This window comes from Gossypium raimondii, chromosome 2 (genome assembly GCF_025698545.1).
Source record: "Gossypium raimondii isolate GPD5lz chromosome 2, ASM2569854v1, whole genome shotgun sequence".
Lineage (NCBI taxonomy): Eukaryota > Viridiplantae > Streptophyta > Magnoliopsida > Malvales > Malvaceae > Gossypium > Gossypium raimondii.
Window position 1 is genome coordinate 10,476,451 of NC_068566.1, and position 26,996 is coordinate 10,503,446.

The window sequence follows — 26,996 nt, forward strand, 5'->3', positions numbered from 1 at the left end:
ATATGATTTTGTAATCTTAGAGATTTAATTTGTAGATACCCTTTAATCTTAGCCGTTGATGTAATTGATCTGTACCGTTGGATTTGGGGAGGCTCAGCTATAAATAGAGGCCTCTCCCTTCATTGTAAAAGGGAGGAGGAGGAGGAATAAAAAATAAAACAATTGGCAGTTTTTAAAGGTGGCTTACTATTTTTTTTCTTCCGATTATTTTTTACTTATTTACGATTTTAAAAAAGGGAAAATGTGATACCACTGCGAATTTTATTTATTTATTTAGCCCCTCTGCCATTTAATGCTTTTGTAATTAAGTTTTTTTATTTTTAAATTTACCCCTTTATTTATTTTCGATTTCAATTCGATCCTGATTGGATGACGTCGTTTAGGGAAATAGGGAAAATTTCCCTTCCAGTCCCTCCATGTAATATGCGCGTTCAATTTGGTCATTCAGTTTCCATTTATGTATAGATTTGCCTCAAAGTTTTTATTTACAGTTCAAATTAGTCTTTTTTCATTTTCTTTATTTTTTTAATTAGTTTTTTATTCTTTTTTATATTTAATTATTTTTAAAAAAATATATATGTATATATATTTTTCATATACGCATATTTATTTTTTTGTAGTATAATATAATTATTTATTTATTTATTTATATGTAATTATTATTTTTATCTATATGTATATATTTATTTTAGTATACATATGTATGTACACATATTAATATTTTTAACTAATTTTTATATATATGAACATATTTATTTTTTTAAATGTAAATATATTTTTTATATACTTTATAATTTTTTCCTTTATTTTCATAAATGCATCATGTATGTATAAGTTTCATAGCCCAAGATTTCATATGTAAATTATGTGTATGACTTTTAATTTCAATGCATATATACTATGTGCCTTTTATTCTTTATATTTTGTTTATTTTCTTCATTCGATTATTAATTCATGTTTTCGTTTATATGTTAAAATTTATTTTTTATTTTGATAATTCATTTGATATTTTGTATGTGATTATTTTTATTATGTATATTGATTATATTTATTCATTTATTTATATTATTTCTACAACGCTGTAATATTTATTATTGCATGGTATATTTAATGTAACATCACATCATTTTTTTACTCGATTTCAAACTTTTCAAAATTGAGATAATGCTCGTATTTAGGATTTTCAAGGAAATTGAGCACTAACATATTGGGTTCCGATTTTCTTCGTTAAATCTAACAATCGAGCATTTCTCTTTAATAAAAAAATAAAGAACTCATTATTGGGAATTCAACACATTGTGTCCTAACGTATTGGATGTGACGCATTGATTTCTCGAAATGAATATTTTTAAAAAAATAATAAAGGAAATATTCCGAGTTTGGGATTCTAAAGGAATTGTGCCCTAACGTATTGGGCCGCGATTTCTTAAATCTTGAATAAATGAATATTCTTTTAAATTTTTATTACACTAGTATTTTGACCTAATTCCTTTTCGGGGAGGGAATTCAACACGATGTGTCCTAACGTATTGGATGTGACGCATTGATTTCTCGAAATGAATATTTTTAAAAAAATAATAAAGGAAATATTTCGAGTTTGGGATTCTAAAAGAATTGTGCCCTAACGTATTGGGCCGCGATTTCTTAAATCTTGAATAAATGGATATTCTTTTTAAATTTTTATTACACTAGTATTTTTGCCTAATTCCTTTTTGGGGAAAATTAGAATGTCGTGCCCTAACGTATTGGGTGTGACATTTTCTTTCTTTGAAATAATAAAGGTTTTATTATGTAACGTTTTTAAGTTTTTTCTAAGGATTATATTTCTTCAAATTTTCGACATTAAGACATTAATTAATTAACTAGGTACCAATTTTGGGAGTACGAGGGTGCTAATCCTTCCTCGTACGTAACCGACTCCCGGATCCGTTTTTCTAAAACTCGTAGACCAAAGCCGTTTTTTTTAGGTGATCCAATCACACCTCAATAAAAGATTAGTGGCGACTCCCAATTTTAATTTTTTTTTAAAAAAGGTCGACAACCTAAAATTTTTGTTTTTTTTCAAAAGTTGTAATACCCAATTTTAGCCCTGGCTCACATATGGAAACATAATTTTAGAGGATATACAATCTTAGATATGATACATGCAATCTTAGATATGATATATGCAATCTTAGATATGATATATACAATCTTAGAAGATATGATTTTGTAATCTTAGAGATTTAATTTGTAGATACCCTTTAATCTTAGCCGTTGATGTAATTGATCTGTACCGTTGGATTTGGGGAGGCTCAGCTATAAATAGAGGCCTCTCCCTTCATTGTAAAAGGGAGGGGGAAGGAGGAATAAAAAAGAGAACGATTGGCGGTTTTTTAAAGGTGGCTTACTATTTTTTTTCTTTCGATTATTTTTTACTTATTTACGATTTTAAAAAAGGGAGAAGGTGATACCACTGTGAATTTTATTTATTTATTTAGCCCCTCCGCCATTTAATATTTTTGTAATTAAGTTATTTTATTTTTAAATTTACCCCTTTATTTATTTTCGATTTCAATTCGATCCTGATTGGACGACGCCGCTTTAGGGAAATAGGAAAATTTCCTTCCGGTCCCTCCATGTAATATGTGCTTCAATTTGGTCCTTGATTTCCATTTATGTATAGATTTGCCTCGAGTTTTTATTTACAGTTCAAATTAGTCTTTTTCATTTTCTTTATTTTTTAATTTATTAGTTTTTTATTCTTTTTTATATTTAATTATTTTTAAAAAAATATATGTATATATATTTTCATATACGCATATTTATTTTTTGTAGTATAATATAATTATTATTTTATTTATTTATATGTAATTATTATTTTTATCTATATGTATATATTTATTTTAGTATACATATGTATGTACACATATTAATATTTTTAACTAATTTTTATATATATGAACATATTTATTTTTTTAAAAATGCAAATATATATTTTTATATACTTTATAATTTTTTCCTTTATTTTCATAAATGCATAATGTATGTATAAGTTTCATAGCCCAAGATTTCATATGTAAATTATGTGTATGACTTTTAATTTCAATGCATATATACTATGTGCCTTTTATTCTTTATGTTTTGTTTATTTTCTTCATTCGATTATTAATTCATGTTTTCGTTTATATGTTAAAATTCATTTTTTATTTTGATCATTCATTTGATATTTTGTATGTGATTGTTTTTATTATGTATATTGATTCTATTTATTCATTTATTTATATTATTTCTACGATTTGTAATATTTATTATTGCATGGTATATTTAATGTAGCATCACATCATTTTTTTTACTCGATTTCAAACTTTTCAAAATTGAGATAATGCTCGTATTTAGGATTTTCAAGGAAATTGAGCCCTAACGTATTGGGTTCCGATTTTCTTCGTTAAATCTAACAATCGGGCATTTCTCTTTAATAAAAAATAAAGAACTCGTTATTGGGAATTCAACACGTTGTGTCCTAACGTATTGGATGTGACGCATTGATTTCTCGAAATAAATATTTTTAAAAAAATAATAAAGGAAATATTCCGAGTTTGGGATTCTAAAGGAATTGTGCCCTAACGTATTGGGCCGCGATTTCTTAAATCTTGAATAAATGGATATTCTTTTTTTTTATTATACGAGTATTCTGACCCAATTCATTTTGGGGGAAATTAGAATGTTGTGCCCTAACGCATTGGGTGTGGCATTTTTGCTTCTCTGAATTGAGAAGGGTCTTAATACGTAACGTTTTAAGTTTTTAAAGATTATATTTTTAAAATTTTCAACCTTAAGACACTAATTAATTAATTAGGTACCAATTTTGGGCGTTATGAGGGTGCTAATTCTTCCTCGTGCGTAATGGACTCCCGGATCCGTTTTTTCTAAAATTCGTAGACCAAAATCATTTTAGGTGATCCAATCACACCACAATAAAAGATTGGTGGCGACTCCCGAATTTTCATTTTTTTTAAAAAGTCGACAACCTAAAATTTTGTTTTTCAAAAAAATGGTTTCGACACTATTTTTATGGATAGTCCCTCCAACCTTCTAAATAGTAAATACATATCTCCCTACAAGCAAAAGATAGATAGCCCTAGTCATTTGTAAGAAGTAAGTTGGATTGGCTATGATGAATTCAGTTTAAGAACTTGTGAGTGTTACACAAGCCTCATTTGTCATTCCTGAAATTCGAAATTGTGCTTGTAGACGACCTATTGTAAATGTGGATCTGGTGCGCTTGCTATGAAAAGTAACTTTTGGCATAACTTTCTCATCTTGTTCTCTATATTTTTCCAATGGCGTATCTCATCCATCCAAAATCAATGTTTAAAGTAATTTACATCTATTCAAAATCAAGTCAGATGACTCGATAGAAGCCAAATTGAAGAGAAGAATCAAAAGAGAATTTCTTTAAATTCCTTTGTATTCAAATTTTTTTACTGATTGTAACTTTCCTTTCAAAGTTTTCAATAAATTTAACTTCAAATTTTCAATTCAACTTTTGACTTTAAATTTGTGTATACAATATGCAAAGATAAACAACCTTCGAATAAGCTTCACATATAACCTCAAAAAATCTCAATGATTATTTCTATTCATGACTTTTGGAAATTTTAGAAATTTTATGATTTTTTAAAATTATTAAGATTATTTTCCATCTTATTTTTTAAAATAGAATTTTTATTGAAAGACCTAAAAGCTTTTATAATTTTTTAATTTTAAAGAGCTTTTTTTCGTAACTTTGAAATTAAAATTTTATTTGTTATATTTGATTTTTAAATGATTGATTTTTTATAAATTTTAAATTATTTTTGGTTTATCATATAAGATAAAATAATGTCACATTAGTAATAGAAATTTGAGAGCCAACTTGCTCCAAATAAAAGGGCAAGGGTCAAATTGAAGAAACTTCTAATGTTTGAGAGATAAATTTGTTATTATATCATATAATTTACCATAACCAACCGAGAGAAACATTAAGCAAGCATAACAAAATGAAATGAACTGTTTTTGTTGAAGATTGAGTTCATTAGGTAACAACTTAGAGTCTGTGTATTGTTCATTGAGCATTCATAATTTTATTAGTTAAAAAGATTGATGTTTTGTATAAACATATAGATGAGAAGCTTTTCCTATACTTTTTCAACAGACTCTACCTCTTATAATTGCTTCAGCCATTCTCACCTGTTTTACAGGTCCTATGATGAACACCTGAAGGTATATGCAAGAATATCAAACCACATATAAATACAAGCAATTTACATATCATATAGAATATCCAAATTAAGTTCATAAACAAACCTTATCCGAAGGTCCTTTATCTCTTCTGATCAAAATATCAGCACTGCAAAATAGATTATAATTTTTTTTAAATCAAATGAAATCTTTTACATTGGTCATTTAGAAGAGATAAAAGGAGAAGACTTACTTGCATGAGTTTTTAATCGACAAGATTGAAGCACCTTTCTTCCCAATAACAAGCCCCATTCTCCCAGAAGGTACATTAATTATTGACAATGTTTCTTCTTCAAGAGCATTCCCTTTCGCTTTGATGTTATCTAAGAGTTGAGGGTTAAAGTTAGCTTTTATTTTGGAAATTATATATGTGAAGAAAGAAGTGGTATGTTATATAGGTAGTAGTGGCTAATATCACATGAGTTAGCTATGTTAACTATGAATTAAACCAAAAAAGAAGATAATAATAGGAAATCATTTATTCATCAAAGGTGGTTTTGGAGGACCTGGAATGGTCGGAATTGGTGGCCAATCTAAAAACCCTTTATCATTGACACAAAAACATCGACAATGTAATGCACCACGAATAGCAAGTTGCCATAACATTTGCTCATTTAACTTTTCCATTATCTTATGGTGAACATAGGGAAGAAAACGAACATCATCCACAGCAGCTTGGATCATCATTTCTGATAAGGGTCTATATGTCCAAAATTTGGGGTCCTGAATCCATGAATATATTACACATATATAATTCACCAACTAAGAGATTCAAACCATAAATCAAAAATCGTGATGGAAATAGAATAATATGAGAGGTTAGAGCCTCTGCAAGTATGTGATCCCACAATGGAATTTGAATAAATGTGTACTTTTGATTGAAATAGTATGTAGATTGAAGTTCAATTCTTGAAAGTAATGGTTTTGTGTTTTAGTGAAGAGATTTCTAAACCATGAAAGGGTGCAGACACTTGCCTTCTTTAGTAGTACACGAATGTCATTCTTCTCAATGTACGATATACCTACATTGAAAAATGTTTGAGTTTGTTGTGTTGTTTAGAGTGATACTATCAATTTAATTATCCGAGAAAAAAGAAAATACATAGCTACACTATTGGAAAATGACGTAATAAGAAAATGTTAGAAAAAACAGAGTTGAAAATGGAAAAATGTACAAACAGAGTTGAAAATAGAAAAATGTATGTATAACGTGATCAATGATAAAAAAAAACCTTAAAAAAGAAAACAACTAAAGTAATGTAATATTGACAGGAAAGAGATGTTTGAGTTATGCCTATTGAATCAACATTGAGAAATTTCTCCAATCAAAGACCTTTTTGAATTATTACATCTATTCATAGTTTTTTTTATGTCACCTATGAAGCACGAACACAGACGGGGAATGACACAATATGAATATACTGATACGATAAATTTTAAAAATTGAAGACATGAATATGGAGAAATTATTAGATAGACCTTTCCCGCCACATAAGCAATGGTCCCATCCAATTATGTAATGCCATGTAAAATTATTTTTACATGTCATTTGATGACTAAGAAATTAAAAATAAATTCAAGATTTTTGTTGCAACCATTCTCATCTCTAGACAATGAAAATGAAGAAAAGAGAGTAAAAAGAACCCTTGTTTTTAATAGTATCAAACAAAAAGGAAGTTTCATCCATGCACCCATTAGTATTCTTACAATCTTTTTATTAAAGTGAAATTTTGATGGAAAATATTTTTAATTTGTGATTGAAATTGAGAAAGAAACATAATCCGATTTCGTTATTTGCTTATGTTGAAGTAAAATCCCAAATTTTTGAAATCCCTAATCCCTAATTTATGTAAATTGATCTAAAATCCAGATGATATCTATAATTCAATCTTCTACAAAAACTACAATAAATTAAAGATACTTATCCAATCATCAAGAGTGAATTTGCAAAAACAATTGTGAGTTTTATTTTCTCATGTATTCTTTGTATATACACATTAGTACTTTGTTGCAAATATTTGTAAAAGTGAGTTTTAATCGTTTTAGAGCTTAAACTTTGTAAACATAATACTTTATAAAGGTTTACTTGTTTACACTAAAATATCTTTATAAAATGAGAGATTATTAGTGTAACCTTAAGAAATAGAGAGCTTAAAAGTTCCTATCTAAGCCTAAATTGAAAATAGCAATTGTAAAGGTTATGTATTGTCATTAAAAGATAACAATTCCAGTCAGTGAATTGATAACCCCATAATAAGTAAGGCTAAGAGAGAAAGTAGACAAGTGAGGCCGAACCTCTAAAAATCCCTTAATATGTGTTAAACTTTTTTATCCCTTTACTCTTATCTTGATTCTTTTTTTTGTGAATTGATTTTAAGGTATGTTAAAATTTTCCCTTTTTTATTTTGAGCCAAAATTTCCCAACCAAAATTTGAAGAAATCAATTCACCCGCTCTTGATTCATTCACCACATTTAAACCCAACACCACCAAAGAATATTTTTTTCTTTCTTAGTAGCTTTCCTAAATTAAAGAGATTCTGTTGGTGCAAATAGACTTCCAAATAAAATAAACTTTTCACCTAGCCATGTCTCAATTGCCACATTTTATCATTCTTTGACATCAATAAGCTTACTATTATCCATTCTGACTTCAAAATAACAATGTTTATCTAGTTTAATGAATAAGTTGATGTAAGGTTTCATATAATGAGTGCATCCATTGCCAATGGGCCATGCACTTGATAAAGCTCTAGTTGTATATATGAAGCAACAAAGATTGTATCATCTTATTATAGTATGATATCTATAACTCTAGCTTGTTGATCTCATCGTTGGATATTTTTGTTTCTACAAACTTATTCTATGCAACCCAATCATTTCCAAAACATACATTGCATTTTTTTGTCTTTTTATTTTTAATCAAAATGTACCTTATAGAATGTTCTTTAATAATAGCCCTCCTTTACACTTGAGCCTGAAGAAAATTCATTTAATTTTCCAAAGAAATCTTAGGCAAGTGTTTAGAGTCTTCAAGCAAAGAGATTTTGGATTTAAATCTCTCAGGTAAATTGATAAGAGCTCTTTTTATAACCCTTTTATCTATCATCTTCTTTCAAAGTAATTTGAGCTTGTGCATAATCTTCACAAGTCTAAATTTATATTCCTTTTAAGTTTTAAAAATTTTCATATTCAAGACTTCATACTTTCTAAAGAGATTGAACACTAACATTTGTCTAGTTCAATAGCTACTTGGAACTTTGTTATGATCATGTCGTTAACTTGTTTGTAGTCTTGTGTACCGTGATTCTAATGAAAATTTCATTGGAAGAAGATGACTCAATATAACTTTTGAACAAATGAAGCAAGGTTTTATATCACTTTGAAATTCTCTTTTTTTTGTGATTTTTTTATTTAGTTCTGTTGTGGTAGTAATCTTTCATATTTATCACGATTCTAGGACTGTTTAGCATACATTAGGCATATCATATCTTTGACTTTCTTTATTTGTGTATCTAGTTACTAGTATAAACAAGGTGTGCAACATAATGTAAATATGCAAGTAATATTTTTCATATAATTCTTTTCCCCTATTTCTCTCTTCTTTTTCATGGTGGCTACAACCGAAATAGTAAAGTTGTAACAATAGCTACTTTCTCCATTCTTCTTCTTTCTTCCTTTATCTTTCTCACTTGATTTTACATGATATCAATCTCCTAATGTCACAAGCCACAGTTCAAAGCTCGTGACCATCGCATAGAGATCTATTGGTTAGATAGGGGTCATTTGACCCACGGGAACTGACCCGATTCAAAGAATTATTAAAAAAGTTTGTCTATTTGAAGTGACGGTGGCCTAATGATGCATATATAGAAAATTAGGCTACCTTGATAAATAGAGAAACTAATATTAGAAGATTAAGGAGAATAATATCTGATAAGATTATATATGATTTGATTATGTAAATCTTGTAAATCCCTTAATTGTAGGGATAAGCTTTATCTCGTTCAGTGATGTAAATTTAGCTAGACTATTGGATTTGGGAGAGATCAACTATAAATAGAGAGCCTCCCCCTTAGTTGCAAATCACCTATTCATCCATTGTTTCTGTATTCTTTAAGAAATGTGAATACAATTGAGAGCATTTATTCAAACACCTCTTGTGTATAGTTTTTCTATGGCTATTATGTTCATTAAGCATTCTTTTGGATTTGTGTTGCTTATACTCTATAAATTGGTGCCTTGGAGGAATTTTACGAGAATCATCAATTGTTAGGACTTAGGTTGACTTAGGTATGTTTGAAATGATAAAATCACCTAAGGCTGCATGGATTACGAGACTAAAGTTCTATCCCCGTGAAAGTTGGTATTAGAGTTTTGGTTGCAAAGACACAGTTGAGATGTTGAAAGAAGTTTCTGATCAGAATAAGTCAAAGGAGACCCGTTGGTGGGCCAGAAAACTAGTCCTATTGAAGAACATGTTGTTGGATGTAAACGAACAAGTGATCAATCTCGAGGAGTCTATGGGGGACGTGAAGGAGGCACTCGATGTGGTAAAGGGATGCACAAACGACTTGAGGGAGCAATCCAGGGAATTTTTGATGATGCATCTCAGTTCCAATGTGGAAAAGGTGCAAGAGTTGCTGAATTCCGCTTGGCATAAGCTAAGGGAAAGGAATGATGCTCCTGAGGCTATGGTGATAGCTTTCAAAGAGGAAACAATGGCCACGACGAAGGTTTTGAACAAAAGAATAGAGGAGCTTGATGGAAAGCTTGTTTTGTGTCAAGCAGCCGTAGGGAATGGAGTGTCGAGTGTAACACTCAATTGCAAGTTAGACATCCCGAAGTTGAAAGAGTTTGTGGGGACAAGGTATGCATGAGATATGAAAAATTTCTTGTAGAGAATGGAGCAATACTTCTGTGCCAAAGGCATCATAGCCAATGCTATTAAGGTAAATGCCACTACCATGTTTCTTACTGATTTTGAGCTTTTATGATGGTAGAGCAGGTCCACAGATAAAAGGCATAGTGAGATTGGGACTTGGGAAGAGTTCCAACATGAGTTGAAAGGACAATTTTACTTTATATGTGCTGAGGAAGAAGCTCAGGCAAAGTTACAATGGCTTACGCAATGAGGCACAGTTGAGGAGTATGTTCAAGAGTTCGAGGAACTCATGCTCTAAATATCAGATGTGAATGACAATGAGGCATTTCTTTCCTTCAAGAATGGGTTAAATCCGTGGGTCAGAAAAGAATTGGAACGAGGAGGTGTCCAAGAGCTATCGAAAGCCATGACGATAGCGGAGTCCATGGTCAAACTAGGTTTAGGGAAAGACAAGCTTAAGTGTTCTAAGTCTGAGGAAAGGGGCGTATATGGGGGGAACCACGAGGAAAGATAATGGCAATGACAACATCAATGGTGGTAATTGGAAACCATGAGTTGGAAAGAGAAAACCCTACAAAAAGAAGAGTGAGATGTTTTCTTTGTGACGATTCACATGTGTTAAAGAGATGTTAAAAAATATCTATGCTTTCGAGAGATGACAAGTTAGAAAGAGGTGCCGAGGGACTTGGGTCGAGCTCAAGTGGTGCTGAAGCCAAGGAGGCCAAAGAGAGTGTGAAGAAGCCAGTGAAGTGCTTCTTGTGTCGTCGTCTACATAAGTTGTGAAATTGCCCGAAGAAGTCTGTTGTCGAAGGGGATGATGGGTTAGAAAAAGCGCCCAAAGACTTGGTTCAAGCATAAGGGGTGTCGAAGCCAAGAGGGCAAAAATGAACAAAAAATAGTGAGTGAAATGCTTCTTGTGTTGTGATCCGCATAAGTTGCAAAATTGTCTAGAGCAATCCTAGTTAGTTGTGGTTAAGAGAAAGGCAACAACGAAGCTTGTTGAGTCATCGGAGGGGCTTCCACCCAAGAAATAGGTGAGTTGTGCATTGAACTTAGGGGAAAAAGTAGTGATGTAAACATTGAAGCTAGGAACAAAAAGGCTCAATTTGGGAAATGCGATGGAGCTTGTTGAGTCGTCAGAGAGGCTTCCACCCAAGGAAGAGGTGAGTTGTGCATCGGACTTAGAAGATTTAACGATGCGAACTTTGAAGCTAGGATCAATGAGGTTCATTTTTGTTGATTCATCGAAAGAGCTACCACCTATGGGAAAGGTGGATTGTACATTAGACTTTGAGAAAGTGGTAACCCAAACTAGGTAGTTGAATCAAGTAAATGTTATGAGTAAGGTACATTTCAAACACTTTGGTAGTGTTTTGCATTCTAACTTGTTGACTTGGCAAGAACGTAGGAGCCCTTTTAAAGTTCTAAAGAGAGGAAGTTGAGGGGCTGTGGGCAAGTCGAAGTTTAGTTGTAAGAATCAAGAGGACTCTGGTCAAGGCAAGTCAGAATGTGGGCAAGTGAGAGCCATGGCTTCTTGCCAACAAGATGTGCTAACGAGCGGAATGAGTCGAGCTAAGAGGCGATGAAAGATGAGGTAAAAGTTTTGAGGGAAGGGACAACTCAATAGTGAAACTAGTTGGAAAAGAGCCAAAAGGATGAGAAAGTTTCGAGGCGAATCAAGTTAGTGCTATTTCGAAAGCAAAATGAGGGCGTTGCGAGAATGGGTGGGGGAAAATATCATGTGCCATAGTTCAAAGCTCGTGACCATCGCACAAAATACATTCCATGGAGGTCTATCGGTTAGATTGAGATTATTTGACCCACGAGAACTGACCTAATTCAAAGAACTGTTGAAGAAGCTTGTCTATTTGAAGACCAGGTGGCCCAATGATGCAGATATGAAAAATTAGGCTACCTTGGCAAATAGGGAAACTAATATTAGAAGATTGAAGAGAATAATACATGATAAGATTAGAAATGATTTGATTATGTAAATCTTGTAAATCCCTTAATTGTAGGGATATGCTTCATCTCGTCCGTCGATGTAAATTTAGTTTGACCATTGGATTTGGGGAGCTCAATTATAAATAGAGAGCCTCCGCCTCAGTTGTAAATCATTCATTGTTTCTGTATTCTTTAAGAAAGTGAATACAATTGAGAGCATTTACTCAAACACCTCTCGTGCATAGTTTTTATCGCTATTCTGTTATCTAAGCATTATTTTGTCTTTGTGTTGCTTTCGTTATATAAATTGGTTTGAATGCTTTTGTTTTTAAGCATTCTTTAGTTTGACCGTTGGATTTGAGAGAGCTCAACTATAAATAGAGAGCCTCCCCCTCAGTTGTAAATCATTCATTGTTTCTGTATTCTTTGATAAAGTGAATACAATTGAGAGCATTTACTCAAACACCTCTCGTGCATAGTTTTTATGGCTATTCTGTTATCTAAGCATTATTTTGTCTTTGTGTTGCTTTCGCTATATAAATTGGTTTGAATGCTTTTGTTTTTAAGCATTCTTTATTTTGATCGTTGGATTTGAGAGAGCTCAACTATAAATAGAGAGCCTCCCCCTCAGTTGTAAATCATCTATTGTTTCTGTATTCTTTGATAAAGTGAATACAATTGAGAGCATTTAATCAAACACCTCTCATGCATAGTTTTTTATCGTTATTCTGTTCTTTAAGCATTCTTTTATCTTTGTGTTGCTTTCGCTATATAAATTGGTGCCTTGGAGGAATTCCGTGAGAATTATCAATTGTTAGGAGTTAGGCTGACTTAGGCGTGTTTGAAACGATAGAATCACTTAATGCCGCATGGATTGCGAGACTAAAGTTCTAGCCTCGTGACACTAGGGCTTGGTTCGACGTTTCAGTGTTGTTATTTTGGAGTTTAGGATGGAGTAGACTGAATCAGATCATTCAATCTTCTATTGTTACAATAGTTGTGGAAAGTTTTTCTATTTAGTTGTGTATGAGGATGATCATGAAGGTATTTCACATCTCAAGCAACATTCGTTTAATCATTTCTAGACAAAATACCTGGAAAAGTTGAAATACTTTCTTAGCATTGAGGTGGCTTAGTTGAAAACGAGTATCATTATCTCCTAGAGGAAGTATGCTTTGGATATTCTAGAGGAAACTAAATGCTAGATTGTAAACATATGGAAACTCCTACAAATCCTACTGTCAAACTTGTTTCAAATCAGGAGGAGCTTTTAAAACACCCTAGTCAATATCAAAAGTTGGTTTGAAAACTCAATTATCTTTCCATCACTCGACCATACATCTCTTTTCTATGAATGTGGTTTGTTAGTTTCTTTAGAATCCAAGTAATAGTCATTGGGATGCGACAATATGTATTCTTCAATATGACAAGGGATTATTATATGAAGATCATAAAAGTATACAAATTGTTGGATATTCAAATGTTGATTGGGAAAGTTCTACTTCAGATAGACAACCAACTTCAGGATACTATGTTCTTATTGGAGGCAATCTAATATTGTGGAAGAGTAAGAAACAAGATGTTGTGGCAAGATCTACCGCAGATTCTGAATATCAAATCATGGCTCAAGTTACTTGTGAGCTAATTTGGTAAAGCTAATTACTTCAAGAATTGAAACAAGAAATTGTCAGCCCAATGAAGTTAATATATCATAACCAATCAGCATCACATATTGCCTCGAATCTAGCGTTTCATGAAAGAATAAAGCATGTAGAGATTGATGGCCATTTTGTGAGGCCAAAGATTGAGTTTGGATGTACTGCTACTAGCTTTGTTCATTCAAATGGCTAGTTATCAAATGTTTTAACTAAAAATTTTAGAAATCCTTGCGTCAAATGTATATGTAACAAGCTAGGAACCTATGATTTGTATGCTCCAGCTTGAGGGGGAGTGTTGTGATAGTAATCCCTCATATTTGTTATGTCATGATTCTAGGATTGGTTAGCATAACATTAGGCATATCATATATTTGATTTTCCTTATCTTTGTATCTAGTTACTAGTATAATAGGGTGTGTAACATAATGTAAATATACAAGTAATATTCTTCATATAATTCTTTTCCCCTATTTTTCTCTTCTTTCTCATGGCTATTAAAGCCAAAATAGTAAAGTCTACTTTCTCCCTTCTTGTTCCTTTTCCTCTCTCTTTCTCACTAGATTTCATAGGTTCAAAGTTAGATTGTCTAAAAGATAGGGTGATTCCTTTCATTTTTGATCACATCCCAAAAGGTAAAAAAATGTTTAGATATATCTTTATTTTGATGGCCATTGTTATCAACCATGATAGAGGTATGAGCAGTATTTTACACTAAAAGATTTGCCATTTAACTCCTTTTTTGATGCATTCTTGGGTACTTAGTAATCCCCTCCAAGTAGAAGACGCACGCGCAGTCTCCGTACTGTTAATAAATTGAGTAGAATGCAAGTCTTTTTATAGAAAAGTTCACACCAAAGTGCATTAGTCCTTGTATGCAATTTCCAACCATGTTTAGCAAGTAAAGCTAAATTGTTCTCCCTAGATTTTCTCAACCTCAGACCACCAAAACTTTTCATTTTGACAAACTGTCTCCTAATTTACTAAGTGATTGTACAAGTACCTTGAAGAGCCACCCCCAAAAAATTTCTTTGAATTCTATCAAGTTGGTTACAGGTGGCCACCGATTAATAAGGCAGTTTGCATAGTGTATAAAGGGTGGGAAAGGATTGTATGAAATAGTGACGCCAATTCATCTGTATCTCTTTTCTAATAGTTTAATGTCACATCATCATTTTCATCCTGAAAAAAATCAAATCCAAATGAAAATACTAAAATTCAGGATGAAATTGCTAATTTGGTATTAAACTATTGGAAAGGGATTATATCCTTGATTCATACAATCCTTCTTCATATAAAGATATGGCACTAGTTGTCTATTGGTTTATAATTAGTATGTAAAATCTATGAAATGGTCTATAATTAGTATCTAATAAGATATCTGCAAATCTAGTAAAAGGCGAAAATCTATCAATAATTTTGTAATATGTTAACTAGTAAAATAATTTTACTCGACAGAAATGCAACGAAAAATATATGCTGAAATTAGAAAAAAGATAACAAAATTATATAGCACCACAATAATTTGGATCAGCAAGGAGTGCGATGAAGGAAATGGGGTTATCTGATGACCTCCGTCGTCCTCGTTGCTTCTCAATAAGAGAATACGCAATCTGCATACATATGGTGAACAAAATTTAGCCTAGAACATATCATATAAATAGGTAAAATGCTAGAAAATTAGTCAGCTAAACCAGTCCACGTCGTAGCTTCACAGTGTGTAAAGAAAATTGGATTGCCTATTTTTGCAGAACGTATCATATTGACAATCTTAGAGAGATGCTATAAGATAAATGCCTAACAATCTTATCATTCATTTCTAACATGGATCCTGCTTATACTTGCTAGGATGCATATGACAAAGGGATAAAATAATTAACCCGGAGCGTAGCTTATGCAAACACTCCAGAAAGTCTAGGATTTGAATCTTAGCATCTACCATAAGTTAAGAGCATATACTTGAACTAAATTACCCAGTTCATTGGGTTAGTATTTGAAGTTTTGAACCCACCTGAGTATCCATCACATTGTGTAGCTTAATACCAAAATGAAAGTACAGTGCCTGCATGATATTGTTCATGATTGTAAGTCCATAGCAAAGGTATTTCTTTTATAAACACATAAATACATAATTAAATCTTTTTCAAGACCTCACTATCTCGTTTACAATCATGGATAACTTTTGTGATGAAGCTAGATTCAAGTGCAGGCTTGCAGGCTTTCATCAGTTTTTCCCCACCTTGAATTACATCAACTAAATATATAGCATCCAAAAAAGCAAGCTGCCACCAAAGGGTACAAATTCATCAATCAACCAACAATAATTTATATAACTATTTTTCTTCAACTGTTTCTGTTTAAAACTCGCATCTAGACATGTATCTTGAAAAAAAATTGAACATAATCATGTTCCTTATTATAGATCGATAATATAAGTAGAAATGCAGAAATAAGAAGAGTAGGCAATTCATCAAACATGTTTCTTTCAGTCGCAATTACTGTCTTGATTCTCAAAGACACATTTGTTATTTGGTTTTAGTAGCTAACCTGCATAATGCAAAGAGTTCCGTAATGGCAGAGTTGAACACCTTCGCAATCAAATCCGACGATTAAGTGGTTTTTAGAAGAGGGAAAAAGAAACTCTTTTGGAAGCTGAGATGCATGGGTGACAATGTGAATTGGAACCATTGATAAAACAGCCTCATGATCCTTGTGTTCCTCACCTACAAAGCACAAAAAAGAACAAGTCTATATTAGTTTTATATTACATAATTATATCTATTTCTTCAATCAACATAAATATACGAATATATTATCCTCTAAACATATGCAAACTCACATATCCCAAATATATCTGTATACCCAATTCTAACTAACATAGATTTATCCATTTTAATGTAAAATGGGCTAAGCAAAGTTTTCACAGATCATCTCAAAAAGACAACACAAGAATAAAGAAAACCAAGATATGGACTAATCTAAAACTTAAGTTCCCATAATTGTGACAAAAAAATGCGAGTTAATGAAGACCCAAGAGTCTCAAACAACCAAAGCAGAGATCATTTCTTACACCAAAGCAAAGACATAGTTTCTACCTGAGTCAAAAGGTAAAGGAATGTAAGTCTGGTAAGGTATAGCAAACACCATTTTGCACTCTCAAACACAAGAAAATCTTTATCTACTAGCACAAGTTCCTTATAAGTCCATAACAGAAACCAACCAAAGTGGAACTAAAAAAAAAAAAATCTCAAAATCAAAATCAAAATCAAATGTTCTTTCCTTTTCCTGAAAAAGCATGGGAGTTTACAGAGTATTACAATGTAAAATTTGGTCTTTTAGGTTTTTTTTAATGATTATATAGGCATTTGGACAATGTGTGGGATGCATGGGAATTGTAGGGAAACATGTCCAAATTCTAGGTGAAGAAAGTGTGAATCAATAAGTTTAATTCCACTCTCATTTTCAAGCATGTGAATCTCACCATTGTAAGTTTTATTTTTATCTCTAGTATATAATTAGGGATAAATCTAATAATTATAAATGAATTTTTATTTAATGTATTTGATATATAAATTTTAATTTGATGTAAAAAGGTTTATTTATTATTTAATTATAAACATTAAAATTTTATTTTATTTAATTGTATATATTAAAAAAACTCTATTTAGTTTCTATTGGGTAGTAATATTTATTTGTGCGTATAATAAGTGAATATAAAATGATAGCATATTAATAATAGTGTTGTTGATATTTGAAAATTGAATTAAAATTGAAATGTGATGTATACAATTATATCAAATCAAAGTTCACATATATTGATGCACATTAAAACAAAAATTTTGTATGGTTTTATATTTATCCCTACAAAATTAGTGAGTGAGTTTGGTACAATGAGGTGATTGAATGCCAACTCAATTATGAAAAGACTTGAAATCAATTTTATAAAAGGTAACAAATATTATTATGAAGGTTAGTATTTGTTATACTGGTAATGCATTTTTATCCCACAAGTAGTCCTAGAAATTGCCACATATTTCTTTTAAAAATATTTAAATTTTTAATATTTTATTATATCCTTATAGAACATTTGTTAACCCCACACTTTTTTTGTGGAGTCTAAAACTCCCTTGAAAATGTACCAAATATTTTCCCAAATAAAAAACTAAACAATTAAAAAAAATGTAAACTAAACTGCTTTCTCTTCAAAAAAGAAAAACACTATTTGATACACTGGTAATATATTTTTATTCCATAAGAAGTCTTAAAAATTATTATAGGTCTCTTTCTTAAATATTTATTTTTAATATTAAACTATACCCTTATAAAGTACTTGTTAACCCCTTAACTTTACTTGTGGAATCTAAAACTCTCTTACAAATGTACCAAATATTTTCTCAAATAAAAAACTAAACAATTCCAAATATATGTATATATATATTTGTAAACGAAACTGCTTTTTCTCTTCAAGAAAAAACTACTACTCTTTTGGAAAAAGCCTATTAGTTTAAAAATAAATATTTTTTCATAAATATTTTATAAATTCATTTTACTCATTATAAGTGTGATATTATCCAGTATAATAAATAAATGAAGTTGTATCAATTTTAGTTTCATTGAATTCATGTGTCATCTCAACAGTTTTTCAATAAAAAAGTAATAAAATAAATAAAAGATAACTAATTATTTAGGTTGAAGTATAGAAAATGTTTTGGATAAATTAAAAATATAACCAAAGTAATAATATTTTAACAATAAGTAAAATTCGCATGATTATATTCATGTAAATTATGTATCTTAAAATAAATAATTTAATATTTACTTCAGAAAATGTTTTTAATGTGATAAGTTTACTTTTATTCTGAAAATAGAATTTTCTCTCTTTTCTGTATGTTTTAAAATTATTAATTTTTAAAGTGACATGAATTACATATGAGTTTATATATTTTTAATTAATTAGATAATGTATTTTTATTCCATGTAATTATAGTAATATCCATAATTAAAATATATTAATTCTATAATTCAAATATTACCACGATAAAGAACTTCAAACCACAATTAAAGTTCGAATGAAAATAGTAATAAAATTCATTTTTCCCTATTTTTAGCTAGTAATGGAATGAAATATCGAATGCACAAGGTTAATGCATCTACTTTTAAATTATTATTATTTTAAATAATCAGACTGGATTTTATTAATAAATAGATGAAAGCCCAAGCCTACTTCATTGGGTCCAACACCGGCTACAACTAAAGAATGAAATAAAGAATAAAACAAAAAAACAAAAAAAACAAAAGTCCACCCAAATCCGAACTGTTGTGTTCAAGAAGCTTCTAGGCCACCAATCCCAACTTTAGTCGGTTATAGTTCTTGCCTTTTCTGATCTCTCCATCTTCTCCATCGTCTCCATCCGATTTGAAACCAATTCTCTAAAAGCAGCTCAGTTCAGCGATCTTATCCATCTCCGGTCATTTTCCAGTGAAACCGCGACATATTCGAGCACTCCTCTTCTCTGGTAAATATGTTCCCCTCTCTTTAATCCTTCTGTAGCTACTGCATGTGCCACCATGTTTGCCATTCTCGGGGTGTGTTTAAACCAGCATATTTGAAAACCCCTTTTCTACTGTTATATATCCTTTATGGATTCACATATTTCTGATTTGTCCACCCCATTACTTTGACTCTTATTGATTACTGACAATGAATCACCTTCAACCTCCACCGTTGATAGATATATTTCCAAACCCATTTGAACCACCTGAACCCATGCGAGAGCTTCCGTCGCAAACGCGGATGGTACGTTCCTGTTTAGCACCGTTTTAGATCCTAGAACCCCTCCATTTGAATCCCTTATCATAATCCTTGAACAAGATGTGTTTTCTTGTTTGTTAAAGGCAACATCGAAATTAATTTTGAGATTCGACACCTCTAGTAATCTCCATCGCTCAATCTCCTGTCCTCTGCTAGGTAACTTTTCCCTATCCTATCCAGTTCTCGTATATAGCTCGTAATGAAATATGCTATTATTCATCATTGTGTTCGTTTTCCTTCATGCAGCAACTTATTTCTTTCTGTCCAAATTACCCACAACGTACAGCAAAAGAGGCGACATTGATTAGTTGAATTGTTTTAAAAAAATCTAGGTTAGCTACTCTATGCACTTTGAATTTGTTACCAATGGTGGCCAAGCAAAATCCAATTTCTGCCGAATTTCCTTTGTTACTGCGCAATCACGAAATACATACTTTGTATTTCCACTTCACTTGTACATCTGGGGCACATTATGGTTCCAAGTAATCTCTTATAATGTAGGCTATTCAGAGTAGGCAGAAAATTCATGGAAATTCTCCAGATTGTAATTTTTAGTTTAGGGACGAGATCCAATTTTTTTTATCACACCCGATTTTCTTTAAGCCCAAAAATTAGGAATAATTGGGGGTTAAAGTGAAAGAAGCCGTAATTTGGCAGCTTTTACTAAAAAAATAGTGATTGATTTAGACATGTTTGAGGTCCAATTCTAGTTCGGTTGGATTAAAGCCAACTAATTCCTTAGTGGGAGACGAAATAATTATTAATGGAGGGTTTTTATACGATTGAAGACCATGCGTGAATGGCTAAAAATAGCTAAAAAATGATTTCCTAGGGTTAACTCTTCTCAAATTTGCTTACTTTCTTTTCTTCTTCATCTTCTTCTTTGGTTTTTCCCAAAGAAGAGGTAGTATAGGAAGTTCTGCATGGAGCGGTGATCATAAGATTTGGGTCGAAAAGTTAGAGAATCTAGTAAGCTAGTAAGGTTCATAGTCCTTTGGTATACGTAAGATTTAGAAAATGAAGTTAAGAATTTTCAGAAAACTTTTGAGGGGTTTTGCATGTTTCTGAAAAACTGAGTTTTAAGTTAAAAATACTAAGTTTAACTCATGAGTTTGGCCATAATGCTTAGTTTCCAAGAGAATGGAAGATCTAGCATTCAAAAAAGCTAAGCATAGGAAGCAAAGAAACATCAGGTGAGTTTCTATACTCCATTTCTGGGATGTTGTATAACTAGCCTTAACTATTGTTGAGTTCAGTGACAATGTATTATCACTATTGTTTGAGAATGCTTTGTATGCATAAAGTTAGGTAGGTATATAAGTATGCATAAATAAGTTGGCATACGTGAAATAGTATGATTCCATGTCTTAAAAGGATAGCATACTCCATAATAGTATGTAAATGAAATGCATGTATTGCATGTTTAAAACGGTGGGGTACAGAGGGGAGATTATTCACGGGTTATATGAAGCTACGATTTGGGAAATGGTGTTTCTTTATTTCGCCATCTGGTGTTGCCAAGTGCAAACAACGTGCGAAGCTCCAGGCCTTGCGAAGAGGACACTGTTGTGTTCGAGCATCAATGCTGGAAAGGAAGAAATGGAGGTATGGGCAGATAGTTAAGGAAATGAAATTTTTATTAGATTTTGCAATCTGATGTTGGGAGAAAATCGTGATGTATGAAGCTTGAGGCTTTGCAGAAGGGGTACTTCGGTGTTCAAACATTAAGGTTAAAAATGAAATGATATTGATTAGCTCGCTAAAGCGGTGCCATGAAGAAAATTATTAGGTTTCATAGAACAACATCACAATGACGATTAGCAGGCTTTACGCGGTGACATTGCGACGACAGTAAGTTCCTTCTGGGAAACACCTCATAGAAGTTTAAGGTGTAAGACCATGGCTTGGTTATGATGACCAATGGAGGCTGCCAAGAAATTAAACATGGGGTATGTTGTGTAAGACCATAGCTTGACTTTAGAAGCATAGAGAGTTTGTCGAGATTAAAAATGGGGCAGTCCACCAGGACATTAAACATAGGACCTAATGAGTAAGACTATAGCTTAGCTACGGCAACATATGGAGTTCGTCAAGACATTAAACGCGAGGTAGTCTGCCAAGATGATCTTGTAAAATCATGTAAATGAGAAAAAAATACAAGTGTTGATAAGCGATAGTTAGCCAACGGAACTGAGGAATCTGCCAAGAAGGGTTAAAGGTAACAAAAATGGACAAAGTTTGCCAAAGATATGTACAGGAAAGCTGGTAGGGTGTAGGTCGGTAACCCAACTAAAATCAGTTATGTAGATGACGTGTCAATAAAGAGGGGCTAATTAGAACCCATTGTCAAATATTTAGGCAAATGACGTGTCAATAATGCCTAATATATAGGCAAATGAAAGAGGATTTTATCCACGAACCGTATTTAGAACCCCTAGAAGGGGCCCAATGGAACTCTGTATGTTAGGGGTTTGATTATAAGTACTATGGATAGTCTATCGGTAAATAGGGGCTAATTAGAACCTATTGTCAGGAAGAGGTACCAAAAAGGTTAATTCAAGTGAAAGATATATTTGTCAAGACTATTCTTCTTTGAGGGAAATCCTAGTGTGAAAGTATCCACTATGGTGCTAGTTCCATAAGAAAGCATTGTATAAGGAAGAATATGAACTCGAATGGTTAATAGTTTACTTGAAACGATATGCTAAAATGATCCAATGTAGATAGATTTGATGCGCTTTAAAAGCAAGGTGTCCCAATTAGGGTTGTTTACAAGTAGGTAACCTAAACAACATTTCAACCCAAGTGTAGGATAGAAGTAGGAAAGGATGAAATACGGTTAAGTCCGTTAGTGTGGCGTGGGCTTTTTCTAGTTGGTCTTATGAGTAGAATGTCAGCTTACCCGTTAGTACTATGGTGTTTTTACTAGTCATGATAAAGCTAAAGAGGATATTCATGATAGGAAGTGTGAGGAAAAAGGGGAATAGAAGGTGATATGAGCAAGGAAAAGTGAGAACCCGCAAGGATGATAATTCATCTGGATTCCACCAAATTAGTTGAATGGTCATACTATGACTAGGAAATGGTTGCTCAACAATCAATTCGCCATCAAAGAAAGATGAAAGTCAAATATGTGTCCGACACTTCAGATAAAGTAGGAAACCCTAAACAAAATAGGGAGTAGTGTGTTTGGGTCTTTTCTATTTAAAACATCAGCATGATTGGACTTAGTTATATATGTGCAAAGAAACTCGCTAAGTTCATTTGCACTTATAAAATATATGGCTTATGTTGCAGGATTCGAGGGATAAGGAACTCGAAGGGGGGTTAAGCCAGACCTTGTTGGAGCAAGTAACATCGTTAGTTAGGAGTCATGAACATAATTCAAAGTACCTTTAGAGGTTTCGCTTCGAGGTCAAGTATATTGTAAATAAATAGTTTTCTTAGAGTTTGAAATTGGAGATAGTTTTTATTTTAATTTAAGGCTTCTGTTGTAAAAAATATTTATTGCTACTTAATAGAGTCTATCTTTAAAACTATTAAATTTAAAATTTGTTTTTAGTCTAATTCGGTCTATTTGTGGCACCCCGTACTCAGATTCGATGATCGGGTCGAGTGAGAATGTTACAAATTTAGTGGTATCAGAACATGGTTTAGTCGGTCCTCTAGATATAGGAATTGAAAAAGTACCTTTTATGTGCATTATGTTCAATTTGGCTAGGTCATCGAGTTCTTACTTTTATGAAATTATTATATGTTGTATGTAGAAGTATGCGCCTAAATTGACGAATCAAAACAAATGTAGAAGCAAATGATAAGTAAAGTGATTGAAAATACAAGTGATGAAGAAAAGAAATTTCATTAAAGAAAATATGCAAAGGAAATTAAGAATTTTTATTTGCTAGGTATGTTGTCACCTCAAAAGTGTCTTTACTTCCTTTTGGCGAAGTCTTTCGAAAAGAGTAAAAATGATCACGCTTGATTTTTGAAAATGAGAAAGTTGTTAGATTCTTTCTGTCCCCTCTGGCAATCCTCTTATTGGAACTAGAGGAGTGGGAGTGTTGAATTCAAGGACAAAACTGGCATGTTTGCATATATAAGTTGAGTTGTGAGATTTGCATCAGAAGGATCTATAGCAGCGGTTATACCTAGTTGGGAGTTTGAAGTCTAATAAGGAAGACACTTGTGTTAGGTTTGAATGGGGATTAAAACGAGAAAGATGAGGAGGAAGATACACTTGGATGCCGAACTTGGTATACACAGTATACTCCACAAGGATTTAGAATCCCCCATTTTGCAACCTCACCATTTCATCAATATGAAGCTTTCAAAGGCTAGTACCATTTTCTAACCTTTTTTTATAACCTTCAAAGGTTGAATTTAGACCTTCATGTGGAGAGAGATGTAAACATGTAACTTTGGTAGATGAACTTCTATGAATCTAGGGAGCTGTATACAACATTGTTTGCTAGAATAGGTGATCCTCTTGAAATCAACCTATTTGGCTTCACTTCTAGTTTAAAAGGAGGTCAATGATTTTCCTCACCCCGTCAATAATTGAGAGGAATCACCAAGTTGTTAAAGAAAAAGAAAGGGAAGTGAATGGTACTGACGTGGTCTCCCAATGATGTTACAGTAGGAGTCATTATGAGATGAATCCAAGAAAGGAATAGGGATTTCGTGAAAAAAGACTCCTCCATTTCTTGAGGCAAATTCATGCCATGTCCTTGCTTAATCATAGGCAAAAGAGATACATATTTTCCCGCGTTAAGCCATCCTCTCCAAGATAGGAAAAGACTCATCGCATCCAAGGGAAAGGTACTTTAAGAGATGAGAGGGTTAGTAGTAAAGAGAGATGCACAAAAAGGGGTTTTGAGGTAGTCATTTGCATCGCCTAGTCGATACTCCTCTCGAACCAGCCCGAAAGAAAAATTAAGGTAGGGTAACTTGATTCCTTGAATGGTTGGGTGATTTTACCGTGTTTGGTGAAAATGCTCATGTAATTTAAAGGTCCTCACCCTTCTTATGTGGTCTATTTAATTTTACTCTGTGAATATGAAGACAGAGATAGAGAAAGTTTATTATCAAAATTTCGGTGACAAGAATACTAGGGAACAACACCCAATATTGTAATTAGATGAGAAAAAGAAAGATAGGAAGAAGAGAAGTGAGGGATAATAAGTGGGTAGGCCAAGCCAAATGTCTATAGACATATGAACTTCCCTGTCAATGTTCTGGTTTATTTGTAACCAAAAGCGTGTATGAAAAGTTATGGAAAATTTAATGAATGGTAAGGAATCGTTCAAGTCCATCAATGCATGTAGGACACCTATTGGCATCAGGAGAAGGAAGAATCCTTTAGTATTCTTAGGGCGGGGATAGTTGCCAACTGTTACCCATTAGGGTGTAGCTTTCAGAAAAGTAGAGATAGTCTTAGGTTCGTTCAATGACAACCCTTTTCGAATAGGGAGGATAAGCTTTTGTTACCTTTTGATTAGAACTTTGAAAGTAGAGTGGTAGCTTTGGTACACTACCAAGGTAGTAGAGAAAGTATATCTTGGACAAGCTTAGCTACCCTGTGACTAGAAGGAATTAACCCATTAACTGGTAAGGTTAGCATACAAAAAAATTTAGGAATTTTGGATTACCCACCAGAATTAAAATCAAGGAGATGTTAGCCAGGAGATGTTCACCTTAAAGCGTCCGCCAAATTAAGATTTGCAAAAATAATTTCTGGATTGGAGTGTATCTAGTAATGGAAAGATCAGATACCTAACAATGAGTTGATATCCATATTTCGTTTAGTGTTGAAGGATCCACAAAATAGGCAGAGCATGTGTAAAGTGAATGCATGAAAGGGTAACCAAGTTGAAGGTTTTTATAGAAGTGAAAAGTGATTACTTTTGTGAACCATATAAGAGTAGAAATAGGGAAATAGTTCCTCTGAGCCCGCTTCTGAGGCTGATCGGGAAAGGAATTTACAAGGACAAATTTCTTTTAGGGTGAGAGAGTTGTCTAACCCAATTTTCTTTAAATCCGGTGATAATACTATAAAATGAAAAACTTTTATAATTTAATTACATATTTATTTTGAGTACAATCCTACTAATTTAGTTTGTTTATGATTTTTTTTCTTGTAGGGACTAAATTAAGGCAAAAGGAAATTTGAGGGCAAAAGGTGTGAATTTAAAGACAAAATAGGTCAGCATGCAAAATAGGGAATAAGTGGTGCAGTGAATACAAAGTGTGGAAGACTTAGGGAAAATTTTCAAAGAAAAGATTTATGGACATAAAAATTTGTTTAAATTTGAATTCTATTTTTAGGATTATTGTTAGGATTACTATTACATTGTTCAGATTTAATTTTAAATTATATCTCTTAAACATTATCATCTAGAGTTTAAATAGGAACCAACTAAGGTCTTTCATGTAATATAAATAGGGGATGAAGTGACATAAATATTCACTCATCACTTTTGTAAAAAAACTCCTTCCCCTTAAGACTCTTAGCCTTTTGTTTCTGTTCTTTCTCAATAAAATTTCGTTTCATCAAACTTGTGTTTTTATTCCCAAAAATAATGAGTAACTAAACTTGTCTAGCCAAAGGTTATCAAGATTCCTCAAAAAGAGTTCATTACGCTTAGAACTCGTACTTAACCCTTCTCAACGAGTATTCATCATTTCTTCGCATTACGAGACTGTCGCTTCCGTCCATGTCTTTCCAAAAGTAATCTTTTCATCTTGTGCAAATGTGGCCTCTTTGCATGTTTTGGGAAGGTTGCACAATCGATTTGCACAAACATCTGAAAGAGTTTCATATGGTTTGTCTGAACATGAAACCTTAGGGTGTAACTGAGGATCAAATCAAATTACGTGCTTTCCATTTTCCCTGGTAGACTCTGCTAGGGAATAATTATTTTATCTACCTCTTGGATCTATCACAACCTGGGTTGATCTTTTCCGTTTGTTTCTCAACAGATTTTTCCCATCATCGTGCGTAGCTGAGCTAAGGAGGGAGATTGTTGGGATAAGGTAAAAGGATGTGGAGTCTCTTTACGACTATTGGGAACAATTTAAGAATTTGTGTGCAAGTTGCCCACAACATGAGATAATAGAATAGTCTTTTCTCCAATACTTCTATGAGGGCTTGAAGCTCATGGAAATGAATATGATAGATGCCGCCGGTGGAAGGGCACTAGTCAACATAACACCCTAACACGCAAGGAACTTGATATTCATGATGGCTGTAAATACTCAGCAATTTCGAGACAATCCTAAACCTACTAGAAGGGTTCACCAATTAAGCAATTCAACTTTAGAAGATAAATTCGATACACTTACTAATATCATGACCTCGTTTTTTACAGTAAAAGCAAGACCAACCCGACTATGCGAAATTTGTGTAACACTCGAACATACAACTAATGCATGTCCTAGTTT

General features: G+C 32.5%; 1 protein-coding gene and 1 long non-coding RNA gene across 2 annotated transcripts; one reads left to right on the forward strand and one right to left on the reverse strand.

The window, feature by feature from the left end:
* Positions 1-2,024: 2,024 nt before the first annotated feature.
* On the reverse strand, positions 2,025-16,891 carry LOC105788009 (uncharacterized). The gene is made up of 11 exons (XM_052621978.1): positions 16,823-16,891; positions 16,292-16,453; positions 15,895-16,026; positions 15,756-15,806; positions 15,261-15,357; positions 6,238-6,284; positions 5,769-5,985; positions 5,456-5,585; positions 5,329-5,371; positions 5,179-5,238; positions 2,025-2,042 (listed from the first exon to the last, which is right to left on the reverse strand). The coding sequence occupies exons 1-11, from the start codon at positions 16,889-16,891 to the stop codon at positions 2,025-2,027; spliced, it is 1,026 nt and encodes a 341-aa protein (XP_052477938.1).
* A 2,096-nt stretch (positions 16,892-18,987) lies between these two features.
* On the forward strand, positions 18,988-26,110 carry LOC105788010 (uncharacterized). The gene is made up of 2 exons (XR_001131783.2): positions 18,988-19,260; positions 25,697-26,110. It is a non-coding gene; the product is annotated as an uncharacterized LOC105788010 (long non-coding RNA).
* The last annotated feature ends 886 nt before the right edge of the window (positions 26,111-26,996 follow it).

Excerpts from the sequence above, each read along its gene's own strand:
- LOC105788009 (XM_052621978.1), bottom strand. The coding sequence starts at position 16,891 with ATGGTGTTTGCTATACCTTACCAGACTTACATTCCTTTACCTTTTGAC. Across the intron at positions 6,285-15,260 it reads TGCTGATCCAAATTATTGTG|GTATATCGTACATTGAGAAG; the intron begins GTGCTATATAAT and ends TTTTCAATGTAG. Across the intron at positions 5,239-5,328 it reads ATAAAGGACCTTCGGATAAG|GTGTTCATCATAGGACCTGT; the intron begins GTTTGTTTATGA and ends ATATACCTTCAG.